General features: G+C 52.3%; 1 protein-coding gene and 1 pseudogene across 1 annotated transcript; one reads left to right on the top strand and one right to left on the bottom strand.

Moving 5' to 3' along the window:
* The first annotated feature begins 363 nt into the window (after positions 1 to 363).
* Positions 364 to 1,477, top strand: LOC123822099 (annotated as a pseudogene).
* Positions 1,478 to 6,788: 5,311 nt separating this feature from the next.
* On the bottom strand, positions 6,789 to 15,804 carry MAPK13 (mitogen-activated protein kinase 13). The gene is made up of 12 exons (XM_045844258.1): positions 15,571 to 15,804; positions 14,607 to 14,736; positions 13,317 to 13,375; positions 9,688 to 9,796; positions 9,484 to 9,513; positions 9,020 to 9,067; positions 8,782 to 8,896; positions 8,567 to 8,638; positions 7,965 to 8,044; positions 7,662 to 7,740; positions 7,399 to 7,572; positions 6,789 to 7,119 (listed from the first exon to the last, which is right to left on the bottom strand). The coding sequence occupies exons 1-12, from the start codon at positions 15,687 to 15,689 to the stop codon at positions 7,037 to 7,039; spliced, it is 1,098 nt and encodes a 365-aa protein (XP_045700214.1). The 5' UTR covers positions 15,690 to 15,804; the 3' UTR covers positions 6,789 to 7,036.
* Positions 15,805 to 17,568: the final 1,764 nt, after the last annotated feature.

Raw genomic sequence — 17,568 nt, 5'->3', positions numbered from 1 at the left:
TTCCCAGGTAGGGGGAGCAAGCAACATTAGGGTTGCTAGGGGTCTCTATTCTGTGGTCAGCAAGTCATTTCGAGCAGAATCAGAGGCATCATGCAGATTTTTTGTTATAACACACAGGTATCTAAAAATCCCACCACCTATTGCTAGCAGGGACAGGCATACAGGAGGAGATAGACAGGAGATCTGACCACAGTCGCCTCTGCTGTGCAGATGCATCTCATCGACCTGACTGTGTCAAAGGTCAGCTGTTGATGGGCTCCCAACAGGTTACCATGGGGGGCTGCAGGAGAGGCCCACCCTCCTGCACAAGTTGCAGCCTGAACAAAATGTGGGTTCTTTAAGGAGGAGGAGGCTCTCGAAAAGATGGCCACACCGGCAGTACTAGGGAGTGTTTCTGTGGCCACACCAACCCCAGCTGAGGCCCCTGCCTCAGCCCCAGACTCAGGCCCGGCCTCGGCTCCAGCGCTGGCTCCAGTTCCAGCGCTGGTTCCAGCTTCCACTCCAGCGCCAGCCTCATCCCCAAGACCCAGTGGCAGCTGCGGCTGCGAGCGAGGCGCCAGGCCAGACCCCGGCCTCAGCGCCGGCCCCAGCACAGACACTGGCGCGGTCGTTGGCTGGCCCTGCTCTTCCAGGACCCTTCCCCGGGGCCGTGTGGTCTGGCTGCACCCGGTCATTTTGGCCTCCAACGTGGACAGCTACGAGCGACGCAACGAGGGTGATGCCCCAGTTATTGGGACTCTGCTGGGAACTGTTGACAAGCACTCCGTGGAAGTCACCAATTGCTTTTCAGTGCCTCACAATGAGTCAGAAGATGAGGTGGCTGTTGACATGGAATTTGCTAAGAATATGTATGAATTGCACCAGAAAGTTTCTCCAAATGAGCTCATCCTAGGCTGGTACAAGACAGGCCATGACATCACAGAGCACTCTGTGCTGATCCATGAGTACTACAGCCACGAAGCCCCCAACCCCATTCACCTCACTGTGAACACGAGCCTCCAGAATGGTCGTATGAGCATCAAGGCTTATGTCAGTACTTTAATGGCTGTCCCTGGGAGGACCGTGGGCGTGATGTTCACACCTCTGACAGTGAAATATGCGTATTACGACACTGAGTGCATTGGAGTTCACCTGATCATGAAGACCTGTTTCAGCCCCAACCGGGTGATTGGACTCTCAAGTGACTTGCAGCAGGTAGCGGGGTCATCGGCCCCCATCCAGGACGCTGTCAGCAGTGTTGCAATACTCGGGAGATGTCCTGTCTGGAAAGGTGTCAGCTGACAATACTGTGGGCCGCTTCTTGATGAGCCTGGTTAACCAAGTACCCAAGGTAGCCACCGAAGACTTTGAGACCATGCTCAACAGCAACATTAACGACCTGCTGATGGTGACCTACCTGGTCAACCTCACACAGTCACAGATCGCCCTCACTGAGAAGCTTGTGAACCTGTGAATGGGCCCCAGCAGCGCTCCTTCCACTCTGGCCACAGTGCTAGGACTCAGATGGTGTGAGGTGGGAGTGGCTTTTTGTGGTTTGAGTCACTGCATGAGTTAACTGCCTGTGACTCTAAATAAATGTAGCCTACCTTTTGTAAAAAGGGGAGGCAGAGACAGTAATCTATGGGTAGGAAACGAGCTGTGTCTGTCACAAAACCCCACTGTCCCAGTCCACAGGGCTCTGTCAATCATGGTTCTGCTGCCCCAGGACACACTCAGGACACAGGAATTTCAGCCAAGACCAGGAGCCCCATGCCCAAGGCCAGCCTCCCTGCGTGTACCCAGCAGCCTCCTCTTGAGTTTTGCCAGAGTGTTGTTGGGGAGCTGGGCACAGTCCCCAAAGAATGTGGGCACTAACCTGCCTCTGCCTCCTCCCAGTCAGAAGAAACACCTTAGCTGAGCCATATGGCTCCTCAGACGTACTTCCCTCACTCACCCCCCACCTTTCCCCATCCTAGAGTCCTAGCAAAATGTTCTCAGGGTAAGTTGAGACCTTTGGGAAAGCAAAGAAAAATGAGTATTTTTCTGGTAGCATCTTCTCTTGGCCAGTTAACACAAATCTGTCCCTGAGGCTATCTTTGTGCCTCAGTGGTTGGGGAGACAGGGACAGTAATGCAGGGAGTGCAAACCGCACATTAATCTCAGTAAATGCCATGCCACGGCTGCAGCGGACAGAAAAGCACAGTGGTGAGTAGATGGGGCCTGGGCCCCAGTTTCCACTCTGGGCCCAAATACCTTCATCAGTAAAATTCCCATTTATAGGGAATGCTCTGGGGTAGGGATGGGAGAATTCCATCCAGTTTGCAAAGTAGATGTTGAGGCCTGGCTAATTCCCTAGGAAATGTCCCAGGCTGACCCATTCCTGGACAGTGAGGCCAGGAGACACTGGGGCTGGGGGGCAATATGTGTTGTAGGCGTCTGGGCACAACCTGGCTGCATGAGCAAACAAGGTGGGCATGCAGGTCGGTTAAGAAATTGCAGAGGACACCTCAAGTCACATTTTAGTGTCTAGAAGAAGGGTTCTTAACTGGGGTCCATAAACCATGGACTGTACACTAATTCACAGGCCCATGAACTTGGACTGGGAGTGATTACAACTTTGCTTCCACTCACCTGCATTTGAATCCAGGCGGCAAGCTACAGCGGTGTTAGTGGGGCCAGAGGACAGCACAGAGCTCTCTGCCGCCCTTGCCCGGGTGCAGGTACCCTGAAACGTCGTCTGCCCTCATTTCCCCTTCACATTTACAGTAGCTTATTAGGCTCACCCCTAGATCTTGTATTTAATGTGTTAATAAAGGAACCCATGTCTTACAACACCACATTTAAACGATATTTTCACAACTGTATTCCAACATGACTAGCTTGCTTTGCAACCCTGTGTATTTTATTTTATGCATATGAAAACATTATCTTGAGAGGGGATCCACAGTCCAAACAAGGAGAAGAGCTCCCAACCCAGGGGTCCTTGCTGACACCCTGGCCCAGAGTGAGGGCAGCTGCTCAGGGACCAGAGGCTCTGCCGGGGAAGCCAGGTCAGAATTCCACCTGCTCCAGGAAATCTGGGGTGGGGGTGGGGGCATCACAGGGACAGCTCACTAACCAGCTTCACAGGTTAGTTGAATGGCCTTGGGCCTCAGCTGCCCACTATGAAAAACATGAAAATCACCAGCCTGTCAGCTTAGATCGCAGGGGGATTTAGGGAAGGAGCTCAGAGCAAGAGCTCACAGTGGGATAGAGGGGAGAGACTGTTTCTGAATTTAAAGACACAAAAGCCTAGAGAGGGGAGAGACAGGGATTTCTCCCTCCTAGCCTGCGGGGAGTGGGGGTGCGGGGGGTGGGGGGGTAGCAGGGTGCAGCCCTGCGGGAGGCCTGAAAAGTTTCCGGAGCACCCCTCACTTGGAGCAGTGCCACCCCGGCCCCCACCAGGCAAGCTCTGCCCTGGGCGACACGGATGACCAGTCCCCAGCTGCCTTGGGATAGGAGCCATTGAAACATCAAGCAAGGACACCCTTCATTTCACTGAGGTGGGAGTCAAGGACATAGCTACTCTTACTGGACTGTCTTATCTCTTTTGAGCTGTCCCGCTGGAGAGGGCAAAGCCAGCCTTGTCCACCAAGGCCTGAAAGCACAAGGCCTGCCTGAGGTCGTGCAGCCCAACTATGAGATTATGGGGGCCCAGAACCCCCAAACTCAGCCCTTCTGCCCCCACCCAGCCTGGGAACCAACTCCTTTCCTTTTACTCTGCCCATGTGCCCACAGGGTAAGGCTGGGATCCATGGACCTCTTCCCACTGCTCAGTACCCTGACCTCCCTTCAGAGAAACTGCTCAGCTTTGAGGTGCCTGTGGGAAAGGGGCCGAAGCAACACACAGAAGTGTGATTCTGGGCTGGACTGGAGGGCACTGAGTGATGACGGGGAGTGGCCTGGGAGCCCAGGAGCCTAGAGATTCTCGGGGGAGTGACTGGCCACCACTTCCGCTTCCTGCTTGGTTCTTGGCTGCTCTTGATACAATGCTGGTCTGGTCGGGGCAGAGAAATGACCACCAGGACCCAGGATATCATTCATTTGTTCATTCATTCATTTGCTCATTCATGCATTCACAGTTACCTGTCCCCCACAGGGGCTCACAGCAGGCCCTGGAGAGGGGACACAGAACACACACTACAGATGCCCTGCACAGAGGGCCTGGGGACAGGGGCGGGGTCTGCTGGAAAACGACTTCCTGGAGGGAGGCCTGAGGCTAGGTCTTGAAGAATGAGGAGAATGTTCCTCAGTGAGAAGGGGGTTGAAGGGCCTCTGTGCAGAGGCTCGGGAAGGAGCCCAGGTGTCGGGACCTGTGCAGGCGGCACTGGGCAGAGGCTCCGTGTGTGACGGCTGCCAGGAGAGAGCGTGGTGCTGCGGCTAAGTACATTTAGGAAGTCTGGATTAAACAATGTTGAACATTTATTGCAGGACCTGTCAGAGCCTGCAGACTGTTCATATGCAGGGTGAGCCTCCTGGTGTACCCCGGGACTCAAGCTCCATAGCAGGCTACGCTGGCATGAAAAAAGAAAGGGAGGCAGGAGTTGACGAGGTCAGAGAACTTGATAGGCTTTGAAGGCCAGGACCCGAAGGCTGGATTTTTTTCCCTGGAGCCAGTAAGTAGTCTCAGCAGGCAATTAACTGAGGGATTTAGACTCAGGGGACCTGGTACAGTTCAGTAACTAGCAAGGTCAGGGCTACGGCAGGACATAGCCAGTCCCTGCCACCACCTACTCCTCCCTCATTGACAGTAGGGCCACTCTGTGGGAGAAGCAGCAAAATCCAGGCTAGAAGGGAGGGAATGCTGGGCAATCATCGAATCCAAGTGTGGGTTAAGAGCCTTTGGCAGTGGTCAAGGCTGCTCCAGGTCGAATCCTGAGCCCAGCACTTCCTTGCTGGGGGTTTCTGACTGAGTCTCTCAGGGAGGGGTAGTGTGGACTCAAGGTTTTCTTTTTTTGGTTTATTTATTTGTATGGACATTACTTGAGGCTTTTTTTAAGCCATGACTTTTAGAGCAGTTTTAGGTTTACGGAAAAACTGTGCCCAAAGTACATAAATTTCCATATACTCCCTCCCTACCCTTGCAGTTCCCGTTATTAACATCTTATCTTGCATCGGTGTGGTGCCTTTGTTACAACTGATGAGCTAGTATCAGTACATTATTATTCACTAAAGTCCACAGTTTACATTAGGGTTCGCTCTTTGTGTTGTACATTCAGTGGGTGGTGACAAATGCACACCAGGTATCCAGCATTAGTGTCACAGAGAATAGTCTCACCACCCTAAAAAGGCCATTTGAGCCTTGGCTTTAACACTCATAAAATGAGAGTGTGAAGCTCATCTGAACCCCCTCAGTCCCCCATTGTAAATTCCTAATTTAGGCCTCTTGACAAATTCAGTAGCACAGAAGTCATTTAAATGTTCCTCTAAATATGGTCCGATGTCTATCAGAATCACTAGGCTTGGGCTGAGGGATGAGGGTCCTCACTCACACATTCTAGGTTCTGAAGCCCAGGCCTGCCAAATCAGAATCCCTGGGGCGAGGCCCGGAATGTGCATTTTAACCAGGGCCATGGTGCACGGGGAAGCTGGAGCTCCACTGGGCGCAGGGCAAGAACTATGGGGCCAGACTCCTGACTGTACGTAGGAATTTGACCAGTTTTTCAAATCTAAGCAGAAGGATCTCAGCCATTGCCAGGTTAAAACTTGGCAGAGATGGGTGAGAACAGTTTTGTGGAAAGCCCGAAAAAGCCCGCTTCTGCCTTCTGCAGCTCCCAGTCAGCATGCCTGCTGTGGTTTCATATCTTGATTGCTTATCACTCACCCAAAATAACCTGCGGGCCATGTCTCACCAGCTGCAGCTCCCTCTAAGACTTTCTTGATTTAGCCGCCAAATGCGTTTGGCTCCATGACAGAGCACTGGGCCCAGGAAAGGGCCCTCCCTCGTGGCCATCTGGAGTGGGTTGAATAGTGTTCCCCAAGAAGTCAGACCCACCCAGAACCTCAGGAAGTGACCTTGTTTGGAAAGAGGGTCGTTGCAGATATAATGAGTAAGGATTGAGATGAGGTCATACCGGATTAGGGTGGACTAGACATTCAATAGCTGGTGCTCTAGCAAAACAGAGACAGACTCACAGAGAGCAGGCTGACAACTGGGGGGTGGGGGGGTGGGGGCGGAGGCTAGTGGGTGGAGGGATGGAGGAAAAATGGAAAAGGACTCATGGACATGGACAACAGTGTGGTGACTGCAGTGGGGGGCGGTGAGGGGTATACAGGGATAAATGGTAATGGAAAAGAAAAAGAAAAAAGTGTTAAGTATATTCACATTGTTGTGCAACCCAAAACTAAGTGAAATAAAATATGGGAAAAAAATAACTGGTCTTCTTATAAGAAGAAGGGAAAGGCAGACAAACACACACACAGGAGAGAAGACCCTGTAAAGACAGAGGCGGAAAGTGGACTGAAGCAGCCACAAGCCAAGGACACCAAAGACCCTAGGAGCCACAGGAAGCTACAAATAGAGGCAAGCAAGGGTTCTTCTGTAGACCCTTTGGGGGGAACACAGCCCTTCCAACACCTTAATTTCAGGCTTCTCGCCTTAAGAACCATGAGAGTATAAGTCTCTGATGTTTTAAGCCACGCAGTTTGTGCTCATTGCTATGGCAGCCCTAGCAAACGAATATACCGCCACCGATGTAGACCCCAGCCCTGGCTCAGTCCGCCCTCTTAGCGCCACCAGAGCCGAGAAGGAAAGGAGTCCACACACAGGCAAGTCTCCAGACAGGCATTTAATGTGGTCAGTTATGACCGGAACTACTTTCCCCCAACCAACATCTTTGAAACCTGCACCTACTGGGCCTATTTCCCACACAAGGACTAGGGTCCTCAGTCCTGTGCTTGGAAGGCTGTAACCCAGAAGGGCTCAGTAGTGACAAATAAATATTGGTCCTAGGGGCAGTGTCTGGCAGGGGGTGCCACATGGTGATCCCCGGGCTCAGCCAGGGGTCAGCTGGACAAGTCACTGCAGCTTCATGCCACTCCGGCGTCGCGAGTCCTTCCGGGCAATGGGGCTGAAGTTCACAATCTCCTTGTAGATGTGCTCTGAGAAAGGCAGGGTGGCTCAAGGTGGGGAGGGGGTGCTGAGGGCAAGAAAGAGCTGGCCCCCGGTCCCCACAGACAAAGCGTGGAGTTGCAAGTCAGCTGGGGAGGAAGAATGCATGTGGGGACCACATCTGCTCAGAGGGAAAGAGGCAGTAGGCTCCAGGGGGGTGGAGGGGCCGGCAGAGAGGCTGGCAGAGAGGCAGGCATGAAAACAAAGGTGGTAAAGGACAGAAAGGCTGCAGGCAGAGAGAGGACAAAGCCCGAGCCCCCAGCTCTTACGCTTCCATTCGTCCACCGTAAGTTTCTCATGTTCTAAGGAATCATCAAATTTCTGGGCCTCTGTCTCCTCCTCTGGGTCCCGGAAGGGTTCAAAGAAGGGGTGGGCGAGGGCCTGCGAGGCCGTCAGGCGCTTGTCCACGTCCAGCTCCAGCATCTTTTCCAGCAGGTCTGCGGCTGCAGCAAAAGCAGGAGCCTCACTCCAGGCCTGGGAGAGCCAGGCCACCCGCCGGGACAGAATGCGGAGGCCCAGGCCTGAGACTCACCCTGGGGGCTGGCGCGTGGGAAGAGCTGAGAGAAATCCTTCTTGGGGCTCTGTGGCAGGGACTGGATGTAGGACTTGGCCTGGAAGACAGAAAAGCATTGAGTAATCCCCAACTGTCAGCACTTTGGGGCTCAGGCCTTAGGAGCATAGAGCAGGGACTCCAGAAAAGGCCCAGCAGGGCTGAAGGCTCAGGTCAGAGTCCGAAGAGGGACGAAGGCAAGAGGGAGGCAGAGGTAAGCTCTCCTTCCCAAAGCCCGAAGCCCGCAGCCCGCCCACCTGCTCAGCTAGGCCCACTGCCACACACCGCTTTGTCATTCAGCTTCTGCACGAACTCCGCACCTGGCACCCCAGTCACTTTCAGGATCTGGGTCAATTGGTCCAGGTCTTGGCAGCAGGTTAAGGCTCAGCCTCACTCTTTGCTGAAGGATCTGAAACTGCCCTTCCCGCCAGCTCTCCATCACTCCCACCCAGGCCCTGTGGCAAACACCCAGCCTCCAGACGCCTATTCCCCTCGTGCTTCGGTCTCTGGAAGGCTTCTCCAGCTGGGCTAGGTTAAGGGTCTCTCCCAGAAACGCTCCCGAACATGCCGCCTCCTTGGTCACACTCATCGGTTGCCTCTTTGTCTCCCCACCCCTGACTTGGCGGGGCAGACACGCACCTCCTCCTCAATGCTGCACTGCACACAGGCGCTCAATTAGTGTGTGACGCCAAAAGGTGAAGTATTTCCTCCATCGTGGTGGAATGACAGGTGGCTACTTTTTATCACTTTGCTCATCTGCACTTTAAAATTGTTCTACAGTGAGCATGTATATCTCCCACATTAAGAAAAAGAGAGATTTAAATAAGAAAGTGCCTGCTGAAAGAATGAATCCCTGGATGGAGTTTGGCTTTTCCAGCAAAGGATACAATCTTTCCCCTTGAACAGCGTTTTCCCCGTCAGCATCTCCGCCATGATACAGCCCACAGACCAGATGTCCACTGCCAAGGGAGGGGAGGAAGTGTCACCTGGACTGCTGACCACAGCCCAGCGGTCAGTCAACCCAGAGTAACCAAGATGGCCTTGGGAAGCTGCCAGAGAAGACCCCCAGTTCCAGGCTGTCCCCAGGCAGCTGACCACTGACCAGTCTGGTTGTAGTGCATCCAGCTTAGGATAACCTCAGGGGCCCGGTACCAGCGGGTCACCACATAGCCAGTCATCTCGGCGTCTGCATGCCTCGCCAGCCCAAAATCCAAGATCTGTGACTCGGAGAACATAGGGAAGGAGCTTGTTGAGGAGAAGAGTCTCTTAGAACAGCTAAAGGAGGCTTCTGGGGGAGAGGAGCCCACCCCAACCCAGCTGACCCTGCCTGGGCCACTGACCTTCAGCTCACAGTCCTCATTCACAGCGAGGTTGCCCGGCTTTAGGTCCTAGATGACAGGAGAGCGAGCATCCGGCTGAGAGGCAGATATGGCAGCTTGTCCCAGCTTGGCCACCGCCCGGCATGCAACCTCACCAAATCCCGCCCCTCTCTGGGTGTCGGGCTCCTCGGGTGTAACACGAGGGTTGGAGGGCTGGACAAGCTGCCCTGCAGGCCCAGCCAGCTCTAAAATGCTCCCTATTCCTGGAGCCTGAAATACCAGAGCTTGCTTTGTTTGCAGCATTTCCCCCCAAAATTCTTCTGAACACAGCAATTCCTTTGAAGCAGGCCTTCCTAGGCCAAGGGTAGGCCCGAAAAATCTGTCTCCCATTTCCCCAAGGACTGTGCCCTCCCTTTACCTTCCCCCTCCCTGGCTGAGGAGAACCCCTCCAGGGTGGGAGGGAGTGTGGCGGAGAAAGCACTCACCCTGTGGATGACCCCGGCGGAGTGGATGTACTGTGTGGGGGAGAGAGAGAGGAAGGTGGGTCCTGAGCCCAGCTTCACAGCAGGCTTTCCAGGCTGGCTCCGAGCCTCCTCTGCCCTGCCACGGCGTGCTCTCCCAGCCCCAAGGCCAGGCCTCCCACAAACCTCAGGTCTCACCCCCTCTACCACCCTCCAGACCCTGCCCACCTTGAGACCCTTGAGCATCTGATACACCAAGTACTGAATCTTGTCCTCACTGAACTCCATGCCCATGATCTTCTGCAGGTCCGTCTGCATGAAAGGCATCACCAGGTAGCTGCAAGGTATGGGGCTTTGTGTCCAGTCCTGAGTCCCATCCAGCCCAGGTCTGAGCTCAGAGGGGAGGCAAGGGGCTGGAACAAAACAGGGGCCTCAAAAGGACCTCCATGGGTGAGCAGAAGCAGCCTGACCACAGCCAGCCAGAGCCCCACACGGGCCTCCTTGCTCCTGGCTCCCGGCTCCCGGCTCCCGGCTCCCGGCCTCGCCACAGCAGCTGCTCAGTTGGCAGAGGTCAGGGTGAGCATTTCAGCGGGAGCATGCTCAGGAAAACCAAGTGGATCTGTGTTCCCTCTGTTCACAGGTGCTCTTTCCTTGCCCTCCTCTGTGCCCCACAGAAAGCCAGAGCTGTGAGTTAGAAACATCTCTCGATATTTCCTTCTGCTTCAGTCCAAATTTCTCTCCCAGAGGGTCATGCCTGGCTGAGATGGCTCCAGGATCAACCAAAAATATCTGCTCTCCCAAGAGGGGAACAATAAAGCAACTTCCAGGAGGATGGAAGAAGAAAGGAGGTGGCTAAGCCACTGCACCCTCTTAAAGGATTGCAAAACAGATCAAGGTCAGCAAAATGTAACTGGCACTCAAGGTAATAATAGTAAAGTCCAGAACAAAAAATGATAAAGATTGAAAAAAGTATTAAAGGCAACCCCCCCCCAAAAAAAACCCCCAAAACAACATGTGGTGGAGGCCATTACACGAGCCTGTGGCTTTTGGAAGCCTTCTTCCGCCTGACCACACCCTCCCTCCTGCCAGCCCTCCTCCACACACAGTCCCCTCCCCACCTCCGTCTTTCTCTCTACGTGGACCCTGGTTCTTTCTACTTGGCCCACACACTTGCTGAAGCCTCACCGTGCTAGAACTACCTCCCCTTGACCTTGTTTCTTAACTAACTTCCCCTTCTCCCTCTTTGTCCACACCAAACTCTAGAGTGTTCCACACCTTTTGACCCCACTGCCTGGGCCTCCGACAACATAGTGTCTGCTCTTGCCCCACCCCCACCACCAAAACTGCTCTGATCAAGGTCACCAATAATGGCCCAACTCACCCCTGGCTCCCTCTCTTCCTATCTGACCTTTTGCAAAGTCTGACACTCCCTCAAGATTCTCCACCTATTTTCCTCAGTCCCCAATCAGATGCTCCCAGCTCTTCACCTGCTCATCCTTTGGACCTTCCCTTGAATGTTGATATTGTCATCGACAGTGTCGTGTCATGCTCTCCACGAGCCTGTCCCTGGGCTTCGGCTGTCATCCATGGGTGATTATTCTAACCCACTCCACATTCCTAGCCCAGACCTTCTTCTCCGGAGCTCCAGATTTATTTGCAACTTCTGAATAAACACTTGAATATTCATAGGCTCTTCAAAAGTGAAGTCTCAAAAATGAAGTTCATTATCTTTCCCCCAACATCTGTTCTTCCTCCACTTTGTATTCTGGCACCTTGACCTTCGCTACCTCTCCCAGCCACTACATCCCAAGGGACTTTGGTCTGCTCTTGGCATACCATCACCTCTACTCTATTTAGATCAAGGTCTGGGTCTTGAACACTACCCTCTAGGTGTCTGCCTCCCAAAGCTCCTCCCTGTTCTTTTCTTGATGCCACCAGAGTACATCCTCAAAATCAAATCTGACATCATCTTCCTGCTGAAATCCTCCATGGACTTGAAGCTGCCTATTGGATCAAGTCTAGACTTAGCTTAGCCAAACCAGCCACACTAAAATTCTCAATATTGCCCAAACAGTCCAGCCTCTTCCATGCACCATGGCTTCTGCCCCCACGGTCCCTCCTACCTGGGATGCCCTAGCCCCTTCTACCCAAGGCGAACTTCTACACACCCTTCAGGCTTGAGATCAAATGTTGCCTCCTCTGTGAAACCCCAAGGCAGTATGCAGTCCTCAGCACTCTACCCATACCTAGATTGCCTAGATCACTGACCATACTACTATTAGCATTAATTCAGAAACCACACTCTCACCCTATCCGGACCCTTACCCTGCCAGAGGAGCTGGTCACATTAAATTCCAAATGCTAAGCACATTATAGGAAAAACGCCATTCAAAACATACCTCAACATGATGAAGGCCATATATGACAAACCCATAGCCAATATCATAATCAACAATGAAAAGCTCAAAATGTTTTACTTAAGATCAGGAAAAAGACAAGGAGGTCTACCTTCACCACTTTTATTCACCATAGTACTAGAAGACCTAGCCACAGCAGTCAGACAAGAAAAAAGAAATAAAAAGCATCCAAATTGGACATGAAAAAGTAAAGCTGTCTTTATTTGCAAATGATATCATACTAAATATAGAGAACCCTAAAGATACCACAAAAAAACTATTAAAATTGATAAATGAGTTCAGTGAAGTAGCAGGATACAAAATTAATACTCAGAAGTTGGTTGCATGTTTATATACAAACTATCAGAAAGAGAAACTAAGAAAACAATCCCATTTACAACTGCATACAAAATACCTAGATATAAATTTAAACAAGGAGGTAAAAGACCTGTACTTGGAAAATTCTAAGGCATTGAAGAAAGAAATTGAAGCAGATACACATACATGGGGGCACATAGCATGCTCACTGATAGGAACAATTAACATTGTTAAAAATGTCTATACTACCCAAAGTAATCTATAGATTCAATGCAATGGCATTTTTCACAGAACTGGAATAAGTGATCCTAAAATTTCTATGGAACCATAAAAGGTCCCAAATAGCCTAAGCAATATTGATAATGTAGACAAAGTTGGAGGTATTATGCTACCTGATATCAAACTATACTATATGGCTACTGTAATCAAAACAGCATAGTACTGGCATAGATCAATGGAATAGAATAGAGAGCGAACCTCAAAACCCCACAGCTGTATAGTCAATAAATCTAGGACAAAGGAGGCAAGGAAATACACTGGGGTAAAGACAGTCTAGTTGATAAATGGTGTTAGGAAAACTGGACAGCCATATATATATATATTTATATATATATATATATATATATATATATATATTTATATATACATATATATATAAAAGAAAGACAGAAACTAGACCACATTTTTACACCATATACAAAAATAAATTCAAAATGATAAAAAACTTAAAATGTAAGATCTGAAGCCATAAAACTTTTAGAACATAAGGAAGCATAACAACAACCAATCAGAATAACAAGAAAAAAAAAGACTCCAAATAAACAAGAACAGTGTAAGCAGCCTCTGGAACAACAGCAAGCATTTCAACATTTGCATAATAAGGGTGTCAGAAGAAGAGAAAGAACAAGAAATTGGGTAAAAAGATAAAATGTTACTGCCTCTAAAATAAACACCCTTGGCTGAAAGGATCTCCCAAGAGAGAGAATCACATCTCAATGACCCAAAGGCACAGGGACTGCCAGGTCAGGAAGTCCCCTACCCAGAAGACAGAATCTGGACTCCCCCACTACCAAGTTGCCCCCCCCCCGCCCGCGTGGCAAGTAAGGACTGTAATACCCTGGAACCCAGTGCAGCCAGACTCACAAGTCCTGGAAGTTCCGCAGGGAGGAGGCTGGAGTGAAGACGTCCAGGAGCCCAATGACCTGAGGAGAAGGTTGCTGGTAAGTGCTGGTAGCCACTCAGCCCTCTCCCTACCTCCCTTAGAGCCAGGCCATGCAGAGGACCACCCACCCTTTCCTAATACACCATCTCCAGCAGGAGCAGGTTCCCAGCCTTCTTGGAAGCAGTTAAGGGGCAGAGGTGAAAGAGGAATCCCCGTAATTGGGAGAGAGCCTGTGGTGTACAGTGATGGAGAGCAGGCTGGGGAGAAGGGAAGGTGGACATTCCTGTGCTCACTGCCCCAAATCTAGTTACTCAGGGCAAACAGCATGAACTCACTCTCAGCTCAAGCAGGGAGCCATGAGTGGTGAAGGGAATCAAGGAGGGAACAGGGAAGGGGCTTTCCAGCCAATAGGCTCCCTGCCCTTGATTTTGGGTCTTCTGCCTCATTGATTTTTGCCTGCCAAGGACTGGTTCAGAGCCAGAGGCAAGTTCACTCCTGTCCGGAGGCCATAGGGAGGGTTGTTGAAGAGGAATGGGGCTTAAAATGTGCACAAAAATTTGAAACTGTTATTTTAAATGTTTGCCTTCCAATCTGGGTATCCTAGAGCAAAGTCCTGCTGCCAGGCCCAATGCTGGGTCACTAGTTTTCTAGCCATTTCTATCAGATAGGACAGTTGAATGGTTATGCACTGAGACCAAAAGCCAGGCTGCCTAAATTCAAATACCAGCTATGCCACTGACTACCCATGCAATCTGTGGGTCTTTGTGCCTCAGTTTCCCCATCTGTATATGGGAGTAACAGTACTTTGAGGATTAAACAAGTTGGTTTATGCAAAACTCTTTGAATGGAGCCTGCTACGCAATAGGTGCTCAATACTGTATGTATCTATTTTTATTGTTGTCGTGGTTATTATTATCAGTGTCACATGGGCAAACAACAGTAACCTGGATTCTGGGCACCAGCTCTTAGATCTAGAACATGCTACGACATTCCTCTGTGCCCATTTTCTAATAACAGTGAGAGAGTAAGCCTGTACCTCACAAAGCTCATTCTGAGCCACTGCCAAACATACCCTTTGTACCCTTCCTGGGAAGTAGGCAGGGCAGGTCCTGCACCCCATCTTAATAATGAAGGGAGGAACTAGGGTCAGAGGAGCAAGGAGGAGGTTGCCTTTCTTCTGACCCTGTCCTGAGCTCTCTGTACCCTCTCAGGCCCTCTCCCACGCACAGGAGGGCTTCCCGCCTTCTCCAGCAGCCCCAGGCTCAGCCTACGTTCTCATGCTGCATGTGTTTCAGCAGCAGCAGCTCTCGATAGGCCCGCTTGGCAAAGATCTCAGACTGGAAGGGCCGGCTCAGCTTCTTGATGGCCACCTTCTCCCCTGACCGCTTGTCGATGGCAGAGCTGCGGGGGCACAGGCAGGTCAGCAGGCAGCACTTCTCCTCCCCCGGCAATGCCGCTCCAGATCCTGGTGGTATGTCCCAGGATATCCTCACCCCCATCCCTCTTGGCCTGCAGACTAGGCTAGGAGAAACGGATGCCCAGGGCCTGGAATGTGAGGGAGCTGATGAAGCACCGTGGGGCTCAGGGCTGGAGGAGGGAGCAGACACCCTGAGAGAAGTCCATGCACCCGAGTCAGACACAGTTAACACAAGGGGATCCAGAGCCCCAGGGAGTCTCACTCTGTGCAACTTGGCAAGTCACTTCTCCCTCTTTGGGTCTCAGTGCACCCATTTGTAACAACGGGGATTCGCCCGGAAGAACTTTGGGGTCCTTGGTAAGGTTCAAGTCCTGGGCAACCAGACCCAGTCTTAATTCAACCCACAGAAACCCCACAAAGCCAGAGAAAGGGAGACGGCGCCGGGGGTGGTCCCGGGCCAGCCTCTGCCAACGCCTGAGGCTTGTCGCTCACACGCTACTTAGCGTCCCAGCTTTCCCCGAGTCGGCCCAGGAAAAGCCCCCGAGAGGGTCTTCCAAGCCCGCGGGACACTGGGCCTTGTGGTCCACGGTCAAGGTGGTGGGCGCGCGACCCCGGGGGCCCAACAGGAGAGGGGACATCCCAGGTGAGCCCGGAAGAGCAGAGGAGGTGCATTGAACCATCCCCGATCTTCGATCTTCGGGTGGCTCCACCTGAGTCCCGTGACCTGGGAGGCCGCGGTCTGTCCGCCCCGACGCCCCGGGAACCCCTTGACCCCCCTTCCCGGTGCCCCAGAGCGCGCACAGGCCCGGGGATCTCACCACACGGAGCCATAAGCCCCGCTGCCGACGTGCGTCGGGGACAGGTAGGTCTTGGGCAGCTCCCAGGCGGTCTTGTTGACGTCCTGCTTGTAGAAGCCCTTTTTCCGCGTGAGGCTCATCCCGCGCACCCGATCTCGGCTGCCGCAGCGAGTCTGCTGCGTTCGCGGCCCACGGGGCTCCCAGCACCAGGCCCCCGTCGCGGTCCCGGCAGCGCCCGCCCCGCGCTGCCCGCTCCACCCCCGGCTCGGGGGCGGGGCCGGCCCGCGGCGCGTCCCACCTGCAGGCTCGCTCAGGTGCGGCGCCCTGCCCGCGCGGGCCTGCCGCGACAGGCGACGCGGTGAACCCCGGGTTTCCGCCGGGACAGCAGCGGAGCGGGAGCGGAGGCGCGCTGATCGGCCTGGAGCGGTGCTTCCCGGCCGGGTGCTGGCGCCGGGATGCGGCCCCGTAGACCGCGGGGTCCCGCGTAGGGCGGCCGGAGGGAAGGCAGGGTCTCCCAGCTCTGCGCAGCCCGGGACTCTGCAGGAAGATCTCCCCGGGAGTATTGAAGACAATTTCGGAAAAACGAAACAAAACCCAACAACCTTTTGATTATGGAAAGTTTTGAACAAGTACAGAAATAGACAAAATAGCGCAGTGCTTCTCACACTTGACTGTGAACACGCATCAACTGAGAACTTTATTTCATTCAAACACAGCTTCGGATTCAGTGCGTCTGGGGTAGAGCCAAGATACTTCATTTCTAACCAGCTGTCAGGTTCAGAGGGTCTCTGGGCCACACTGTGACGGTAAGTGAGGTTCTAGTGAACCTCCATGTCCCTCGGTTACATCAGCGCTCTGAGTCACTTCGATTCCACCTACATCCCTTCTCCCCCCATTATGTTGAAGCAAAATCAGGTATCATAGCATTTCATCCATAAATATTTTTTGTATTTCAAAAAGATAAGCATTATTTTAAAAACATACCACAATATCATTTTACACCTAAAATTAATAACAGTAATTCTATAATAGTCAACTATCCAGTCTAGGTTTAAATTCTCAGTTTTAAACATGGATTTTGCTAGCTTCCTAATGGCCTAGACAGTGATGACAAACCAGGGTCTCTGCCACCTGTGTCGGGTGGCTCGTGTGGCCTGAAGAAAACTCTGTGCTCAAATTAAATCACAGAGGCCTCCCAGGAACAGGTAGGGGTCCAAGAATGGCCTCGAGAGGTCCAGATGCCCAGCCTGACTTGTCTGACCCCTCACTGGCCTGGGGATGGGTTGTGGAAGGGGTGGGGACCACTTGCTTCACTTTGTCAAACAGAGAGAAGGTGGCTTGAAGAAGGAAAGGAAGTTGCTCGTGGCTGACAGTAAACTGTGGCCTCATTACCTGGTGCCACGACCCCTCCCACGAAGTCCTGCACATCAGACACAGTCCTGACGACCACCTGTGGGGCAGGGGCACAGGGAAGCCACAGAAATACCCAACAGGCATTGCAGGCAGGGATTCAGTCTATTCATACCTGGCACACAGTAGGATATCAAAAACCTACAGAGAATGAATGGAAGAGTCAACCCATTGGAAGTGAAAAAATATTTATTTAATGAACACTAGTGTTTGCCACTTGCTAGCCATTATCCTAAGTGTTGTACAAACACAACCCCCTTAATCCTGGTGAGAGGCCTATGAGTCAGTACGAGTATTATCCTCATTTTGGAGATGAGAAACTTGAAGTACAGAGAGGTTATGTGACTTGCTGAAGGTCACACAGCTGGCAAGGGGCAGAGCAGGGTTGAAAAAGCTAGTATAGCCGGGCTTTGGAGTCCAGGCTCTCGGCCCTGAGGCTATGCGGTGTCTCTGGGTTGAACATCATTGCTCCTCGAAGGAAATGGCCCCGGTTTGAAATCATCCGCCCCGCCCACATCATGAGGACGTGTCTACTGCTGTAACCATGCATGTCTCCCTTAGTATCTGACGCGTTTGTTCCCCACCCTCCTCCCTGCCCCACCCCTGACC

The sequence above is a fragment of the Phyllostomus hastatus genome, unplaced genomic scaffold (assembly GCF_019186645.2).
Source record: "Phyllostomus hastatus isolate PE091 unplaced genomic scaffold, TTU_PhHast_1.1 phas_contig_40, whole genome shotgun sequence".
Classification (NCBI taxonomy): Eukaryota; Metazoa; Chordata; class Mammalia; order Chiroptera; family Phyllostomidae; genus Phyllostomus; species Phyllostomus hastatus.
This window is presented reverse-complemented; position numbering and strand designations above follow the sequence as displayed.